This window comes from Mesoplodon densirostris, chromosome 7, assembly GCF_025265405.1.
Source record: "Mesoplodon densirostris isolate mMesDen1 chromosome 7, mMesDen1 primary haplotype, whole genome shotgun sequence".
NCBI lineage: Eukaryota > Metazoa > Chordata > Mammalia > Artiodactyla > Ziphiidae > Mesoplodon > Mesoplodon densirostris.
The window spans coordinates 89,029,352-89,048,099 of record NC_082667.1 but is presented as its reverse complement, the minus strand read 5'-3'; the positions used below and the strand labels follow the sequence as shown (position 1 = coordinate 89,048,099).

At 52.4% G+C, this 18,748-nt stretch overlaps 1 protein-coding gene across 1 annotated transcript; it reads left to right on the top strand.

Moving 5' to 3' along the window:
- Positions 1–53: 53 nt before the first annotated feature.
- Positions 54–17,453, top strand: LOC132494367 (BCL-6 corepressor-like). Its single transcript, XM_060105422.1, is given in 10 exon segments — positions 54–86; positions 565–744; positions 1,558–1,620; positions 6,129–6,374; positions 7,634–7,815; positions 8,140–8,394; positions 13,274–13,440; positions 14,591–14,736; positions 15,422–15,578; positions 17,007–17,453. Coding segments are annotated over 9 exon segments (1,686 nt in total). The 5' UTR covers positions 54–86; positions 565–566; the 3' UTR covers positions 17,299–17,453.
- Positions 17,454–18,748: the final 1,295 nt, after the last annotated feature.

The following is an 18,748-nucleotide window of genomic DNA, read 5'->3' as shown; positions in this document are numbered from 1 at the left end:
TGATCCATTGAGTGCCCATTTTAATGACATAGATGGAAGGATTACAAGAGGACAGTATTTTATGTCTACCCGCTGCTTACTGTGAGGTCAGTTCTTCTAATTTTTATTACTAGAATCTTACATAAACCTTCTGAGTTAAATTTCATTTCCAAATATACAAAGGGAAGTTTGTGGGCCATGGTTGTCTTTATACATTGTGCATTTGTTTTCTTTTCTGTTGTGTTTTTGTTTCGCTTTCTTTGCGTTGTGTTTTTGTTTTGTTTTATTTACCTTGGAAAGAGAATGTCTGTCTGTATGCCACAGTGTATGTATGGCTATACATACACACCACATATATCTCTACATACATATGGCTTTACGAATAAAGAGTGTGTGACTACTTACACGTAGACATTCTTATATTTTTATCGTTCAATTTTAAAATATCTCAGTTGTATCATAAATTGTGGTTGGTTTTGGGCAAACTTTTCTTTGAAGATACTTTCCTTTAAGGTAAGGGCAGTGAAATAGCTTTGGTGGTAAGGTGTGTCTTTTTTCCATCTCCGTTCTCTTTGTAGCGTGCAGTGATGCGCTTCTCAGAGTTGGAGATGAAAGAGCGAGAAGGTGGCCACCCCAGGATCAAAGACTCCGAGGTGCGCAAATTCAGCCCCGCTGACTGGGAAAGGCTGAAAGGAAGTCAGGACAAAAAGCCAAAGTCGGTCGCCCCGGAGGAGGCCATTGCCGACCAGAACGACAGTGAGAGATGTAAGTGAACCCAGGCGGCTCGCGTGTGGTACCACGTCGGTGGGAACGGGGCGGTTCCGCTCCCAGTGCCGAGGGAGGTGAGAGGAAACAGTACGCTTCCGACGGCCCAGCGTCTGGGTGCTGGCTGTTCGGAGAACGGGCTGCTCTGGCCACCCTTCCCAGCTGTGGATTGCAAGGCTGGTTGTCCTTTTGAGCGTTGCGGCATCCAGGAGTGAAGCACCTATGAAATGTTGTTTCCTGGCACGCATCTCCTTTTTCCGGAGAAATGCTAGTCCTGTAGTTAGTAATAGTCTGATACAGTAGAGCAGAGCAATGGCAGTGCAAGACCTCCAGCGTAGCAGGTACGTGTTCTGTTTTGTAGCAGGTACGGATACGGGTTTTTGGTAGCAGTGGAATGACACTTGCAGCCAGAGCCAGACCCTCCAGAGTGACGGTCTCCTATGGGAGGGAGTGGAGAGTACTCGGATTCTCCCTCCGAAGGCAGAGGTTTCGTTCAAATGAGATGAGGGCTGATGAAGGCACCAGAAAGAGGAGCAGAATTGTTCTCTGAGGCAGAGGCGTGTTTGCAGTCACTAGGAGTTGACAGCACGCTCCGAGGGCGTGGGATCAACGAGGCCGTTCTTCCCACCAGACGGGCTGTATTCGGTTTTGGAGGCCAAACTGGAGAGAAGGCTAGTGTTTGCCTCGAGTTACACTCTGCGGTCCCATCAGCTGCTCCCCCACTGGGGTTGACTTCGGGCTTTGCCCTCGAGACTTCCTGGGCTAATGAGAAGTGTTGGCAGCAAGTGGAGGTCTTTCTCCCGCTTTCTTCAGTGTGCGTGCTTGTGGCCTGTGGCCTGCAGCCTGCTCCGGACCCCAGAAACCTCACGGGTGATGGTGAGTGAGGGCACCTAGGTGAACGTCGAGGACAGGGTGGGCGTGAAATCCTCCTGAGACGGGACAGTCGGGGGTGGTGGGCACGTTTGGGAGGCCCAGGCCCTTGGACCCAGTCGTAGGGTCGGCGTTCGCCCGCACGCTTAGGTCGTGGGTGGCTGATGCAGTTCGGGAAAATTGTGGTCAGCAACAGCGTGTGCTTCTCTCTGCTGCTTGGAGCACTGCCCTCCCCCAGCTCATCTTTGGGGTCAGACAAAGGCCTGTGGCCAGGGTTCTGGGTAAGCCACACCGGGACCGGTGTGTCTTACGTGGCTCCCGTAGAAGGGGATTTCTGGGGCTAGTCAGTGGCGGCCTGACCCGAGGGATGGGGCTCTTGATGTGCCTGGAGTAGACGATTCCGAGCTCCTCCCCCTCGGGATTGGAATGAAAAACGGAGGGTCCAGGCCACCCTGGAGTGAAGCAGCAAGAAGGTCTCCCTCCTTGCCTGTGCTCACAGCTGAAACGCAGCCCTTACCCTCCTGAGTGGCCTCATAACTCAGCTCCTGGGGAAGTTTCTCAGAGAGATGTGATAAAAGTGGGCAAAGCCAAGTTCACGGGGCTGCACTTTTCTGAGGAGGGGATCTGCCTGTTGTGGGTGGACGGTGAGGGAGGCTGGAGGAAGGGAGCGGGCAGTTAACCGGCCTCGAGTCTTCTCTCCCTTTTCTCCAGCAACGTGGCGAAATCCAGGGTGGCCGCTGCCCTTCACGTCTCAGTGGCCTCATCCGCCCTTCTTCCCAGAGACGTTTGTGTGCGTCCTTCCCAGTCTTTCCTGCTGAGCGTGGAGACGAGAACTCGGTGTGGCTGATGCGGGTAGGCCCTGAGCCCCAGATGATTCCGAAAGCCCCCTCCCCCCACCGCCTGCCTCCAATCTCAGACGGACCGACGGGTCTCTTCCTGGAGCACCCGGCACATGGCCCAGTGAGCCATGAATCGCCACCATGGGAGGGCAGGAGAAGGGTTGGGGAAGGTGAGGGGCTCCGTTTGAAAGATTGGGGCAATGGAGGTGGGTTCCCCACCCACCCTCTGTCTTGTAGAGACGTGGGGTTTGTAAATAGCTGGTCAGGAAAGGTCACCTGAAGGGGCCACTGTTCTTACTGCGGCCTCCACGTCCAAGGCCCAGCAGGTGTTCATTCCATTCAGCTGGATATGAACGGGCCTTCTTGTTCTTGGGCCATCACGTCTTGAGCTGATATGGGCTCAGGTCCTTCTCATGGGTGTCGGTGTGGCCGAGAGCCGAGCTGTGAGCACATGGGAGCTGGGGCGGGGATTTGGGGCGGGCAGGGGTCACAGAAAGGGTCCAGGATGCCTTCAAGATGCCTTGCCCCTTCTGAGGCAGCCCCTACCCATGGAGGGACCAGGAGCTTCCAAGGTGGTGGGTGCTGTTTGCGTGGCCCTGGTTGTCCTGGTGTGGGTGCATCTTGTTGCTAGGGGCTTGTTTAAAGAAAGGAATTAACTTGAAAACACAGTGGCCGAGATACTCATTTATTCTTTATGATCACATGGCTGGCTGAGTGAAATTTTTATTTTGGAAGTTCACCAAATGAGTTTGGAGGTTCCTCAGACTTGGAAGTTCATCACTAGGAACCCTCAGTGGCATTTGAAGATGGGACGGGGCAAGGAGGCATTGGTCCCTTCCTTCTCAAACTTGGAGTAACCATCTCCCTTGCGAACCACTTGTCTGGGACAGGCCTAGGACCTGCTCAGTGGCAGTGCCTGGCCAGGAGCTGGAGGAAGCCTCAGTCGAGGGGCTTCATGAAACTTCTTTGCTCAGGGAACTTCTCTTCCAGCTGAGCACCTGCACGTTTGTAAACTACTTTGGAACAGAGATCCCCTGCACTCCTTCTGTAGCGGGTGTAACTTTTAACAAGTTTAGCCCTGACTGGAGGTGCTATAGTTAAGCTACAGAGAAGGGGATTTTAATCCTGGGGAGCCTTCCAGCAACTCAGAACCCTCTCACCTTGTTTAGGCCTCACTGGGCATGGCTCAACAGTGGTGAGGGTGCTTTGCTGCCACAGTGACTTGTAAATGTTGCTGAGGTGATGCTTCTGTGAGGAGATGCTATGGTACAACCATAATGCATTTGGGATATATGTGCTGTGAGTCATAGGACCATGCTGCAGGGACCACGTTCACATCTTGCTTAGACTGGGTGACCAAGGGCACATGGCTTCCCACTTTTAGAAGGGCCAAAAGTAGCAATGATGGCAAAGCCTGATGGTTAGGATCCCCGTGTATCTATTTATCTCCCCATCTCCTTTGCCCTCAAGGGTCATGCTCCTGTGGGTCGTGGTTAGAACAGTCTTTGAGAAGCTCCAAGTGACACGGAGCCTCTACCCCATAGCTGGTGGCCATGGGCATCTTGGGCAGTCGGGGTGGGTGTCCTTCAGGGTTATTACTGGCCTGGGTAAGGTCACACTAGCGTAAGGTCTTGGGGGGCCTTAGCCGAGGGGAATTGAGATCTTTGCCCTAAAAGGCTCCGGGGTTGGGGGAAGGGTGGATGGACCTAGTTTGGAAAAAGAAACGTTAAATTGGACATGAGGATTCTTAAGGTAGCCCTTCCATTCCTCCATGGATCCCCTCCCACGGAGCTTTTAGGGAAGGCTGAATGGACCAGATTGGACCAGAGAAGTCCAATGGTGTAACCAGCAGGGCTCACCTCTTAAAATTTCCTACATTTCAGGCCTGAGATTCAGGCTGGTCTGAAAGTCTTGGCATCTTTTGGTTAAAGGGATTTTTCCAGCCTTTCTCTGTGCTGAGCCCGGCCCGTGATTATGAAGCCCACCCTGGAGGGAGGCTAGCAGTAACATTCCCACTTTACAAGTGAAGGGGGCCGAGTTGTAAAGCGGCGCCATTCCTGCCCGAGTGTTTAAGAGGGTCACAGAGCAGCCGGAGTGAGAGTTGCAGCACGCCGTCTTCACCGGGCCTGCGGTAGCCTGGGCTGCATCACCCGTAAGCACAGGCCAGGAGTTTGGGGTTTTTCCTGCTGCCATGACAGGAGACCCTCGCGGTTGGGGTGATTCCACCATTCCGGCAAGAGTAGATGGGGATCTCTCCCACCTTGGGATAGCCTTGGAGAAAAGCTAAGTGTGTTCCACCTTTGAGAACACAGGTCAGGCTAGCCCAGGCCAGGGTGAGGTTCATCCCCACAACTGGCTGCCATTAAATGCTGGGAATGCCCCCAAGAGAGGCTGATCAGGGGACCAGCCGGCTGGGCAGAAGTGGGAGTGATACTTGAAGTGGTCTAGGGAGAGGAGGAGGAATGCGAGCAGCATGTGAGGGGTGTGTCCATGATTTCATCTAGAAAAACCGGGCTGTGGGAGCTTAGCTCAGGTGTTAACGAAATACCAAACTCATACACCCACCTCCACCCCCGGCCGGTGATGGACACAGGGTCATCTTCAGGGAACTCTTTAACAGCACAGTGATCATTATGGAATTTATTTGTGTGTTAGAAACAATGTGACTAGCTAAGCAGTTGAACTGTTTTTTTGGCTAGAGCAAAAGTGAGGAGTGATGTTAGGCTGGGGTGATTGGAGGAAAAGCCCCAAGTGGATGCTAGATTGAGCAGGGGGGCAGGAGCAACACAGGCGGAGCTGGGGTGTGAGCAGTTCAGCCCTGCCCCCCACCCCCCATGAAGGGGATTGGAGTCTTGTCTTTGAAATGTCCTTAGATGCTTGTTGCCTGGGAAGGAAGGCGTGGAGACGTGCCAGGTGGGTGACTGGTGTCACTGAGGGCCTTCTTCCTAGACAGGAAGTAGGAGCAGCCCCTCGATGGCAGTGAAATGCTTTTCCCCCCACGGGTGTGGAAAGAGGACAGACGGACTTGTAGCAATCTGGTTGAGTTCTTTGAAATTGCCCTTGACCCTTGTGTGTGCACCAGGAAGCCTTTCCTTTCCCTTTGCCAGGCTCCTCTTGCCTTGGTCTCCCCAGCTTCCCAGGCTCCCACCATTCTTTCCCTCCCCTTTTTCTTCACCCTCGCCCCTGCTGACCCAAGTGAACATGGGTGCTATGTCTGTGTAGATGGCAGTTGGGGGCTATTTGGTCTCTTGATGACATCAGCCTTTTTTGTTTACTAGCAGTTGTTTCCATAGTCATTTGTAGCTCCGCCCTGATTGGTTGGATCTTACTGTGAGGTCACTCACCCCCCCTTTAAAAGTAAGCCACCTTGGAGAGTTAAGCAGTTAGGGAGTGATCTCACATGCCTATAGACGGATGGTGTAGATGCCTCACCTTGACCCTTGAAGGATGGATTGTGAGTGGGCTACACGCCTCATTTTCTGCTTTCTTTGCTGGTTGTGTTCAGCTGTCCTTCCTTTGGGACGTCTTTCTGAGGGTTTTGTGCTTCCGGCGTGTGAGGCCCCTGGTCTCCAAAGGGGGGTGGTCTGTTGGTAGCAGATTGCCTTGGGCATGGGGGTCCTGCCTGCTCCTGGTGACCTTTGTTCCCGCCTTTCCGGGTTGTCTCCCCTCCCCTAGGGGAGTGTTATGATGGAAGCAAACCTGACCCCTTCAAAGCCCCAGAAGACAGTGATCTTCCTGAGGACATGGACACGGAGCCCCCCAGAGAGTCCCCCGCCGACCAGGTGGCCCCGGACGCGTCACGCAGCCCCACCCTCCGGCTGAACAGAAAGCGCAAGGTGTCTGGCAATAGGAACCACACTGAGACCACTGTGCTCCCGGAGGACTCTCTGCTGAAAGCCAAGCGGAGACGGGTCTCCAAAGGTGAGCTCGGTTTGGCTTCGGGCTCGCAGGGCACCCTACGGAAGTCCTGGAGCGGAGCAGTGGAAAGTTGCAGTCCCACCCTGGAGCCCTGGGGGGAGCCACTCACACCTCCCCACGCCCCACCGCCATCCCACCCCCCACCCCCCCAAAGCCAGGTGCCGGAGCTGGAGCCCAAAGGTGGCCAAAGGCAAATAGGCCCCCTCCCGAGACTTGGTGACAAGTTCAAGCCAACACAGTGACCACACCCCTCCCCTCCCCCACCCCTGTTAGTGATGTGTAAGACAGTTTGTTCCCCCCCCACCCCTGCCCCGGGGGGCTTCTTCATTAATTTGTAGTTATTTCTCCATTAGCTGACTGGCCTGAGAGGGAAATGACAAACAGTTCCTCTAACCACTTAGAAGAGCCACATTATAGTGAGCTGACCAACCTGAGGTGTGCATTGAATTAACAGGGCTCCATCCCAGAAAGCAGCGCCGCTTGCTGCACCTTAGAGGACGCCGGGAGCAGAGAGCAAACCTGGCCGGCAGGGCAGGAAGGAAGTGACGCAGGCGGTTCAGCCTGCGGTCACCCCCCAGGGCAATAGCATCTCCGAAGAGAAACCTGGCAGGAAAAGGGCAGAGGCCAAAAGCAACAGAAGCTGGTTGGAGGAGTCCCTTAAATGCAGTGACAATGAACAATGTACGCACGGGGCGGGGGGCGCTCCTGGAGGGTGGATCACCCGCCCTCTGTGGGAAACGGCCCTGGAGGGGACCTGAGCGCCATCCAAGTTGACAAGAGTAGCGTGTGGCGAGCGGGGAGTTTTCTTCATGAGGTCCTTTCAGCCTGCACACTTCCTTATGGAATGGACAGTGAGGCGGGAGCTCGACTTCCTGGGCTGCTCCTCATCACCCAGCCCGCGGCTGGGCAGGAAGGGAAGTCTTGGATGACCCCGGGTGCTTGTCAGTGCCCTCATTCCAGCCTCAGGCTATCCCCAGTCGCCCTGTCCCGAGCACCCAGGCCCCCCACGGGTGGGGACGGGAGCGCACGAAGGGCTGGCTTCTGCCCTGTCTTGCGACCCTTTGAAGCGACTTGCCATTTGGCGTTTCGTGGGTTAGCCTATTTGCGGGTTGAATGTGGGATAATTAAAATATTAGTGCTTTGAAAACATAATTGGTATATCTTTAAAAACTGAAGGTGCTCCAACGATCAGTGCTAACAATGGGCTTTTCTCTCCTCACCGGCTACAACTGTGTAACGCCCGCTGCTTCTCCCCCTGACAGATGTGCTGTTCACGGACAAAGAAATGGATTGGCAGCCTTCGCCCCTGCCGCAGAAATACACTGACAACAGCGAGAAACCATCCGGGAAGCGACCGTGCAAAACCAAGCATTTGATCCCTCAGGAGCCCAGGCGGGGCTTGCTGCTGCCAGGGGACTCCTACGTGGACAATGCAGATGGCAAGGTACCTCTTGCCCCTGGCTCTCCCCCGCCCCCCGGGCCTGTGCAGGCACATCCCGCCTGCCTACTTCTCTGCTTCTGGGGACAGAGCTTTCCTTTTCTTGAACCCCACCCCCAAAACGTCCCTGCCCCTTCCTAGGGGACCTGTCTCCTGGGTGGTGGTGAAGTTTCCAGCTAGTAAAAATGCAACGCCTGCGCCCCGCCTCCCTCAAACAGAGAGGAGGAAAAGTGCTTTCCTCCACTCAGGTTTGTAACTCAGGGAGGAGGCGAACCAGGCGGGTGGAGGAAGGACAGCCTGAAATGTGTGCGCTGCCTGGTTTCGTGATAGGTGACCGTCCGGAGATTTTGAAAGCGGCCTGAGCCCAGTTCCGACTATGATCTTTCGCCAGCCAAGCAGGACCAGAAGCCCTTGGACCGTTTGCAGCAATTGTTACCAGCTTCCCAGGCCTCGCAGCTGACATGCTCAAGCTCCCCTCCAGAGACCACCCAGTCCCGCCCGATGCCACCGGAAGCGCGGAGACTTATTGTCAATAAGAACGCGGGCGAGACCCTCGTACAGCAGGCCTCCTGGCTTGGCTACGAGGTGAGCATCCTTGTGGGTGCCCCGGATCAGGATCCGCTGGCAGCTGCTCCTTGGGTGGGGGACACACTGGCTGGGGATGGGGGGTGGGTCTCAGAGCCCAGCCCCCTCCACGTGGCGGGCTGGGCTGGGTGTTCCAGCAGGGTGTTTGCGTTGGCCCTGCTCACACTGCGGGCTCTTTGGTGGCTTGTTCAGTCGTGGTGTGAAAAGAAAGGCAGGCCTCTCTGATGTTCCGTTCCCATTCAGGCAGGTAGGCTGCTTTGGCCAGTCTGGCTCACTTATCTCTGATACAAAATCTGACCTAACCCAGGGCTTGGCGACCAGGGGAATTTTAATGAGCCCTTTTGGATTCTGAATAGCAAGAAGGAGAGTAGTTATTAGCTCTACTAACTTGTGCTGTTTGGGGCAGAGTGATGCCCCTGTGGGGTAGCGGGTGGGAAGTGTCTATGCAGAGTAGGGGTGGGAGTGGGGCAGACCTGAGCAGTCTCTTTCTGAGAGGGCACGGGAGCCGAGGGCTGATGGGCGGGGAGCAGGGGTTGAGCCTTGCACAAAACTCCCTGTCCACACTGCTGTATCCCAACCCAGCACGGCTGATGACAGTGATAGCCTCTATTGCTAGAGCAACATAGAAAGATAGCTGATATCTGCCTAAGCCCGTGTGATCTGTAGTAACTCCTTTCACCCTTTTAACATCTTCACTTGGGAGTAACGAGTACTAGCCCACTCTCGGATGAGGAAACTGAGCCTCAGAGGGGTTAGCTGATACCCGTACAGGTAGCAATCCAGCAGTGCTCCACAGCCCACCACGCTCCTCAGCAAGACTGGCTCACACTGGAATTGCCCTTTTTACAGTTCAAAACCTCTGTGAGACAGATGGCTCTCCATGCCCTGTGCAGTTCCCCCACCATACTTGTCAGTAGCAATTGTGATGTAATAGCCCACAGGGCAAAGGCATTTTTCTGTGCTGGCATCAGCCCTCTGGGAGTTGAATGGTGACAGTAAAATGCGGTGCAGCAGGCTGAGCGTGGAGGTGTGGCTGAGCACTGGGGTGGCAGGACCCAGGCTGGCCCGGAGCCCTGGCGCCCACACCCTCAGCCAGCTCTGTGCCCCTGTCCCCCATCTCCCGTCGTGTGCCCCCACCCCGGTCCATAGTGCCGTGAGCCCTTCGAAGTGTGCCTGCCTTGGCCCTAAGGCATGACTGTGGGTGGGAAGTTGGAAGCACTAGGGCTATGCTTAGTTTGGGGGTGTTTTTTGTTGTTGTTGTGGGTTGAATGTGCTGTTGTTTATATCTACACGTCTCTTGGAGACCTCTCCATTAGCTAGAGAGCACTTTCTGGTAGTTAGCGCAGTTACTTGCAGGTGAAGTCCAAGGAGCACCCAGTTGGTTCCCCAAGAGCTGAGAGCGGGCGCCTAGGAGGACAGAGCAGATGTTGCACATAGTGTTGAGCTAGACCCCCCGTGGTTGAGAAGATAGTCTCCTTGCTTCCAGCAAACGCTGGAGGTGGGGGGGAGACCCCTAACCCCAACTTTTGGGTTAGGGTTGAGAAAGCAGACTCCCGCTTCCAGCAAATGCTGGAGATGGGGGGGCGGGGTGCTGCTGCACCCGCCGTGGAGGGCGGGGCTCCGAGCCCCACCTGTGAACTTGGCATCATTTCCAGCAGCCTCCCTTTGGGACCAGAGACGTCAAAAGACCCTCGTTGGTCCTCTAAGACAGTTTCCATTTTGGTTTGGTGGCTCTGAGGCCTGGACCAAGGGGCACTTGATCCATACTTTTTTAGGCTACCTGGCCTTTGATTGCACAGGAAGCCTTGGGAATGTTTAGGGTCAGATTTGTTTTTTTCTTCAAATGTAAATTTCAATATGTAGATTCCACACATCACCAGTGTTGATGCTGAACATTGTGACAAGTAGATGAACGCTTTCAACTTTGAATCCAACTTCCTGGGATTTCTCTGGGCAGAATTTTAAACGTTGGGATGATGGCCCAGTTGGGAGATGTGGCAGCTTCAACCTTTTAAAATTGAAGGACAGTTTGCTTAAGCAGATAAGGGTGTGGTTTGGGAGGGTTTTCCTGAAGTTTTGTCTTCAGCATTCTTGGTTATTTTCTTCTGCTTAGCCAAAGATACCATGTGCAGTATAAAGGCTGTCTGAGCTTTATGTCATGATAATGTGGTTCTGGAAGTTTAGAAACGCACTCTGGCTTCAGATCCGCGTTAAATAGATCACTTGCATGGCCAAAGACCTCAAACCTTTCCCTCCTGGGAAAAAGGCTTCTATTTCTTAGGCTAAAACGCCCGTGTGCAACCACATGCTTGTGCCTTTAGCGGTGATGGTTAAATTTTCTATGAATTGAATAAGTCATGTTTTTTAAAAAGTTAATGAGGCATTTAATTAACTAACAACGTCAGGCTTATGGCCTTTATAGTTACATTTTGCGGGTAATGGCATTCGGTTTATAGCCGCTGAACAGAGAGCTGTCCGACAAGAGCAGTTTGACTTTGCTCGGGAATGGCTGGGCTGCCCTTCAGACACTCCCGTTTATTTCTAGCGGAGAAAATAAACCAAGGAATGTGTTGCGTCGACAGACTCGCCCCGCCTCTTCACCTTGCAGTTAGAGAAAGTGTTGGTGGCGATGGTTGCCATCCATTTAGAGGCCATCACCCTCCTAGCTAGGAGAGTGTAGTTAGCCCACTTGACCCCCGACAGAGAAGGCCTGTGGGATGCTCGTCACAGCTGGATTGCATCCCTCTAACTGGGGCCCTCTTGGGCCTTTTGAATCTTCCCAGCTGACCAGGTACCAAAGACCTGAGTTATAGGTCTAGTACTTCATGTTAATTGAACTTGGGGTTTAATATCTCTGGGCCTCAGTTTCCAAGTGTTGAATGAGGATAGTACTACCTTCCTTTCCTGCTATCTCCTGGGTTCCTGTGGGTGACAGAAGACGTCCTCATCTGGGGAAATGAGAGGCACTGTGTAAACAGTGGGATCAACGTGGTTGAGTTAGGACAGCCCGTGGCAAAAGGTCTGACCTGGCCGTGGGGCTACTGCTGCCTGTGCTGCCAGCTTCCAGGAGAAGAGAGTTGACTTACCCACCAGCTTGGACGGCCTTTCATTTCTAGGTACCCTTGAACCTGCCCTAGTAGTGATGAAGGTTTCCAGGCGAAGGCTGTGATTGTCACAGCAAATAAACCCTGGGTTGAGTAAATTGATGTGTGCACAGCAGTTGGTGGCGTTCAGACCTGATCCCAGAGCCAGGTGACAGGGCCTCTCCTTGGCTGGGGCACACAACTCATTAGCTTGCAGCCGTCCACTCAAGTCTGGCTAGTGAGGGCCTGCTAAAAGAGCAGCAGCTTCATGCGGTATCCTGGATACCAGGGCTCGGGGCAGGTGGCCTGGGAGCCCAGAGGATTGTGGGCTTTCTGGCAGGTTGGGATGTAAACGGAGAAACGCATTCGTGGGCGTGCCTTTTCTCTTCCTCCTCTTGTTTTGGAAGGGAGCTGCTGCAGTGACCTGAAGTAACAGGGCACCGATGGCCAGGTTTACCAGCATGCCCCATTGGGTTCACGTGGTAAGGAAATGGAACATTCTACTTCGCTCCCAAGTGAGTGGTCACCTTTGATTGGCGTGTCCTCCAAAGGGCATAAAAGGTTTTACAGAACCCATCTCGCACTTGTGGGCGGCTAGAATGACACCCGTTTGGGTTTAACAGATGAGTTACCTGAGAGATGTCACAAGGAGGCCTGTTCTGACCCCATCGCATCCCCCTTTACCCTGCAGACCATGTGTTGGGCCACATGCACGTTCTGCCTACTCCCAGCTCTCAGAACCTGCCGGCTCTCTGCTGGGCACGACTTACCCAGTTTAAACAGTGTTTTCTGGTGGCAAATGCTTTCGATGTGTCTGAAAACTTTCTTAAGGTAATAAAACATTGAATAAATTCCTGCTCTGCTTACTGGGAGTGGTTCATATTAATATTTTAACAAGCCAAAGAAAGAAGGTTAATAACAGTGATTCTAATGCACAGTGTTGACACAGAACATCTCCGGGGTGGGGGGTGGGGCGGTGAATGTTTTACTTGATTCTTGAAATGTGGAGGTTGCAGCCTGTGGTGTATCAGGTTCCTGTCATTAACTTGAGTAAATATGAAAATATTAGACTGATTCTGCCCCGAGAGGGTGGAGTGAGGCAAAATAGAGGGTGGGGTTATTGGAGGCATTTTGTGTCATTCCTCGAGGATGGAGGGAGAGAGCTTCTCTTTAACTCTTCTTAACATACAGACAAGAGCATCTGAGGCCCAGGTTCTGATTGGGGGTCTTAACAGGGGGCGCGAGGATGTAGCTGACCTGGGTGTCCCTGCTTCTCTAAGCTGGGGAATGTTCTCTGGCTGATTTAAGCTCTCTTTAAGTGTTGGTCATCCATACTTTGATCTAAACTTGTGTTATCGTCTACTGCCACCGACTGAACAGACCCATCAAGTGAGAATGGTCTGTGCTTGGCAATGTGTCATCTAAGATGTTAGCAGCCGTGACACCTCTGTACTGGTCACATCGGCCCCTGGGCTGAGGGCTTTCATCGCTATCCGAATGCGTCCTCTCAGCAGCCCTGTGGAAGCTTGGAGAAGTTCAAGGGTAACTTGCCCATGGCCAGGCCACTGGTGCAGCAGAGCCTTAGACAACACTGTCTGCATCTCCAAGCCCTTCTCACGCACTCTCGCCCCCCAGCAGGATGCCTGCCGCCTGCCCGCGCCATGGTGGGCTTTTGGCCCCAAGGATGTATGCCTTTGAAAGTGGGCCCCGGCAAGCTATGGGGAGGTCACCCTTACAAGGTTCACTGTATGGTGGTCTGATGGTATCTCCTCTCCTCTCCTCTCCTCTCCCCGTAGGAAGTGGTCTTGTACTGCCTGGAGAACAAGATTTGTGATGTGAACCACCGCGACTACGCGGGTTACTGTGCCCCGCACGAGGCTTGTGCAAGAGGTTGGCTCAACATCGTACGACACCTCCTTGAATATGGCGCCGATGTCAACTGCAGTGCCCAGGATGGAAGCGGGTCAGTGGCGGTCTTGCTCTTGGCCTGGCCCTGCTGGGGCATAGGCAGTGGTTCTCAGGGTGTGTGGGGAACCCCAGAAGGAAAGATGGAGAGTGAGTGCCATGTAAGCACACTGATGGCGGAGTCCTCTAGAATGGAATCGGACAGATCTTTCTGGCAAATTTACACAGAACTTTAAAAGTCTGTGACGCTCTTATGGACAGAAGTCCCTGAAAATGTTGAGCCTGCATGAATAATCAGGGGTGTTCTCTTTTAAGACCCTGGACTCTTCACCAGCGTCTGTTGAATCTCAATCTTGAACATAAATGTGAGTTGAAAGTTGCAGGAGTACAGACAGGTCCAGTGGCAACTGGCTTGATAGGACCTGCCGTGTCCACCCACATCCCCGGGCCTGGCCCCCACTCTGTCCTTGACCTCGGTTTATTGGCCAGAGGCCCAGGTCTGAGTCAGCCCAAGCATCTTCCTGGTTGTACCTGGGATGCCACCACGAGGCAGGGCACTGGGGCTTTCCTGACAGTCATAACATTAGCAAAACCGTAAGGTATTTGGTGGTTCATGGTTTCCAAATAGCATCCTTTCTGGATGGGACTGCGGACAGTGTTCCTGACCCCAGCGGACACGGGCAGGAGGACTCTGTATCCTCCTGAGAACTCGCCCTGCCTGTCGACTGCTTCTGGGCGAGAGGGTTGATCACTCATCTCCAAGTTGGTTTCAGGAGAGGTTCCACTTTGCCCCTAGTTTCTTTTACAAACTGCACTTTTTGGGTTTTGTTTGTAATGGTGTAACAATGGCTTGTCGTATCTGCTTCCGTGGTGCTGGGGTACTTCCCCCCACCCCGCCGTATGTTACCTTCTTACAGTCTGTCACTATTTAAGTTCATTGGAAACGTTTTCATCGTGGCCTGAGTTCCTCCTTGGGCCATGCATTAAGAGAGATTTGCATTGAAGAATTAGGCCTGAGATGGTCCCTTCACCTGTCCAGTAAAGGGTTATGTGTTGAAATAACAGAGTAATTTGTCGCAGCGACCGTACACTCACCTCCTCAGTGAAATAGCGCGCCTACGAGGCTTGCCCGCACACGCTCGATTTTGCCCCGTGTCCGTAGAAGCAAGCGTCGCGTGCACAGGTGTAATCCCCCGCACCTCTCCTAGGCCTCTCCACGATGCTGTCAAGAATGATCATCTCGAAATTGTCCGCTTGCTCCTCTCCTACGGTGCTGATCCTACCCTGGCTACGTACTCAGGTAGAACCATCAAGAAAGTGAACCACAGCGAACTTCTGGAGAAGTTCTTAACAGGTACGGCAGAGGTCAAGACACGGTCTTATTCAAGCATTTAGACAGTGACTTCACAGCCTTTCACCTGGGTTCCCCCTACCCCCACCCCCCGTTTACTCTAAGTGACCCTTTACTGGGAAAAGCGGCCCAACGTTAGTCTGTCAGAGAAGAGATACATACTTTGAGTTTTGCAAGGTGGGGGGCTGGAAAACTCTTAGCTAGCCAGGCTAGCTTTTGTTTGGCAGGCTGGGGCGGTGAGGCGGGCAGTCCCTCAGGAAGGCGGGTGGACGCGTGGGGAGGTTTCAGTCAGATATCTGGAGGCGTGTGCAGTGGGACTTGTCAGGAGGTGACACCAGCCCCAGCGTGAGATGTTCCCGAACTGCAGCAGCATTTGCCTCTTACCAGCAGGCGTTATCTTGTTTCTCTCTCTCTCTCTCTCTCTCTCTCTCCCCCTCTCTCTCCAGACTGTTTAAATAACCTGCAGGCTCCTGACGACGGTAGCCCCGGTTGCTCTTCGAAGTTCTCTGGCAGCTGTGTGTGTGCTGAGCAGCCTTGTTCGTTTCAGTTGGGCTTGTGGGGGTGGGGGTGGGGGTGGTACTGTGAGCAGGACTTGCTTGGGAAAGAATTTTTCCAGAGTCCTTTTTGGCGAACAGCTGGAATCTTGCTCCAGCTTACTGACCTCTCTCTTGTTTGCCCCCCCGGTTAGAACCAGATGATGAAAGTGGTTACGATGTTTTAGCAAATCCCCCACGACCGGAGGACCAGGACGACAGCAACGAGGCCTATGGTGACCTATTAGAATCTGAATTTTCCGAAGACCCCCTTTTGCCGTGTTATAACGTCCAGGTGTCCATCGCTCAGGGGTGAGTGTGGCCAGCGTGTGGTCGAGAGCCAGCCCAGCTGCTCTGTGGGGTGGCAGGAGTTAGAAATCCCCTTCAGCAGATGAGGGTGGATGGGTTGGGGGGTGAGTGAATTCCTCACCAAGTGTCCAGCGACCTCACATAATGCAGTGGAACTTTTCCAGAAAAGTTTGGGGGGTGGGAGGGCTCCCCAGCCAACTGCCCTCATTGGAACACACCCCTAGAGCCCAAAGGACACGGGAGTCAGCGACTGCAATTGCACAGTTTCAATCACTAAACTCTTGGGGAAGGGATCCTCCCCAAACGGCTACCATAGGGGCCTTCCAAGGCGCGTGAGGTCCACGGGACGATACTGATGTGTACCCTCTTCTCGTATAAGATTAGAGAAAGCCGTATGTGGCACCTGGGATCTTATGTGTCTTCAGATTTGCTTAGATCGAGTCTTGTCCCCACGGTCGGGCCACTGTGCCCCATGACCAACCCTTCGGAGTGAACACATCAGGAGACCTTGCTCTGCTGTGTGTTGAGCCCGGTGCTTAAGGAGTAGCATCCTCCTTGGACTCTGAGGCTGGGACCGTGTCTGCCTTTGTGGTGACATTGTATTCGGGATAGAGATCATAAAGCGTGGCAGGGTATCAGGAAGGATTGTACCACCTCCCTTCTCGAAAAAGCCTCAGTCCCGGCAGCATTGAGGGGCGGGTTGGAGGTGTGGGAAAGGTAAAGGAAAGCCAGGTGACCTCGAGTGTTTCTCATGCTCTCTCCGTGAGGGCCGGAGGAGAGGAGAGGTCAAAGAGGTGTTTGCCATCTCCCTTGGGTTGGCATACAGACTGGTTTTCCCCAGTGACTAGAACGGGGTGCACTTACTTGGAGAGGGGTGACCTGAGTTGTGGCCAGAGCCAAGGCAGCACTGGGGTGGCCTGCAACGAGGCTGGTTCAGGGGTGCTGCTCCTGCTTTTGTCTAAGTTGGCTGATCCGCCCTAGGTGGCCTCTTAACACATGCACATGAGTCCAGAGTTCCCCCGCTAGAAGTAGATCTTCCGGGCTTCCCTGGTGACACAGTGGTTAAGAATCCGCCTGCCAGTGCAGATTCAAGATTCAAGCCCTGGTCTAGGAAGATCCCACATGCCACGGAGCAACTAAGCCCGTGCGCCACAGCTACTGAGCCTGCACTCTAGAGCCCTCGAGCCACAACTAGAGAAAGCCCGTGCGCAGCAACAGGCCCAACGCAGCCAAAAATAAATAAATAAATAAAATTTAAAAAAAAAAAAGAAGAAGAAGTAGATCTTCTAAGGACAGTGAGAAGTGGGGTGGGGGTGGGGTAATCAAAGTGGAAGTAGCAGGCCCTTTGACCGCCAGGAGACGGGTAGTTCATAGTTGGGAGCGCCTGTCATTTTGCCGGAAACTCAAACCACTGTCCTTTCTCTGGTGTAGGCCTCGTAACTGGCTGTTGCTCTCAGACCTGCTCAAGAAACTGCAAATGTCCTCCTGCATATTCCGCTGCAATTTCCCAAATGTGGAAATCGTCACCATCGCGGAGGCCGAGTTCTGCCGGCAAGTGTCAGCAAGTCTCTTATTCTCTTGCCCCAAAGACCTGGAGTCCTGTAATCCAGAAAGTAAGGAGCTCTTAGATCTGGTGGAGTTCACGAACGAGCTTCAGACTCTGCTGGGCTCATCCGTGGAGTGGATCCTCCCCAGAGACCTGGACTCAGACGACGACTGGTGAGCTCGCCGGGGCCCGCCGTGTACAGTGTGTCATGGTGTTAATCCTTGTGCATATGTGTCCTAATACAACTATTTCTGTAAAGAAAAGACACTATGAGACACGACTCCAGTCAGGAGGACTTTGAAACATGTTTTCTTCTTTTTAAAATTTTAAGTCAGTTTTTATGAAGTTGTTAATAAAGTTTCTTTACTTTTCAACGTACACATGCTTTGGAATATGTTTGTTTTTACTCGGAACAATTGTTTCTTTTCTTTTTTAAGGAGAAAAAAAAAAGGCAAAGGAGCTCCACACTTGGACTTAATTTCATACAAAGCTCCGACGACAGAGGCCATAACTGTTGAGAGTTGCTTTTGGGGCAAATAAAACCAGTAAAATTTTAAACTCTTCCTCCATATTAAAGGGATTGAATAAATTGGCCACTTTGGTGCACCTGTGTCCTGCGAATTGTCCAATTGGAGATGTAGGTTTAGAAAGTGAGTTTCAGTCTTAAGTCTCTTCCCATCAGACTGGTCTCGTGATTTCCTACACACCATGTTACTTCCTGTCTACCTTGCCTTGGTGTTGTTCCTGCCTGGATTGTCTCCTGTACCTGCTCAAACCTTGGTCCATTCTCATTTGTACCATGGAAGTTTGTCATGCCGGATACTGTCAGAACTCATTTTACTTAAGTTTGCGTTAAGGTGCAAAGCACACGTTTTGTATATTTTCTGTTTTTTGTGTTTGTCTATATTTTATGGTTTCGCTTCAAGAAATATTATGGGAAGGGAAATAGCAAGATGTAAAGAGCAAAAAAGTCATCATTCTCTTTCAATTGTTAGAACATCTATCTGCAATCATAATTATGATGCACTGTGGTATGTGTTAACATAGTAAATACATGTAACGTCCCGTAGGAGCAGCAAACTCAGTGGTGTTGGTGAGGGGTGTGTCATGGAAGTAATCACAAAGCAGGTGACTGTTGGTTGGGGTCCTGAAACATTAGTGTGCCTTCCCTGTGTCCGGTAGTGGTCTGGAGGGGTCAGGAAGCCTGCCTTTGAATTTGAGGGAACAGAGGGTTTGAGGTCCTCTCTCTTCTATTGCTCTAGTACACTGCATAGCAGCAGTATACTGGGTTTATAGTTGACGTTTAAATCGCTGATTGATCATTAAGATTGGGATGTATCTTTGGAAATGAAAGTAGGAAGAGTCGTATGCTTTTTCTTTTTTTTCCTATATCTGAAAAGGTATGTAGTACTTTGCTGAGTGGTTGGGAATAAAGTTTGCAGTATTCAGTGTATTCAGTTTTAGTATCTAAATAGAATTAAACTGTTGCTGTAAACTGGAATAGCACTTTGTTACTGACAAGTTTTAGAATGCATCTGTTCGTCAATTACCTGTTTGGGAAGATTGTAGTTAATGATTTTGAGAATGTGGCTATAAACTTGCAACTGACTCAAGAAAAGCAAATAAG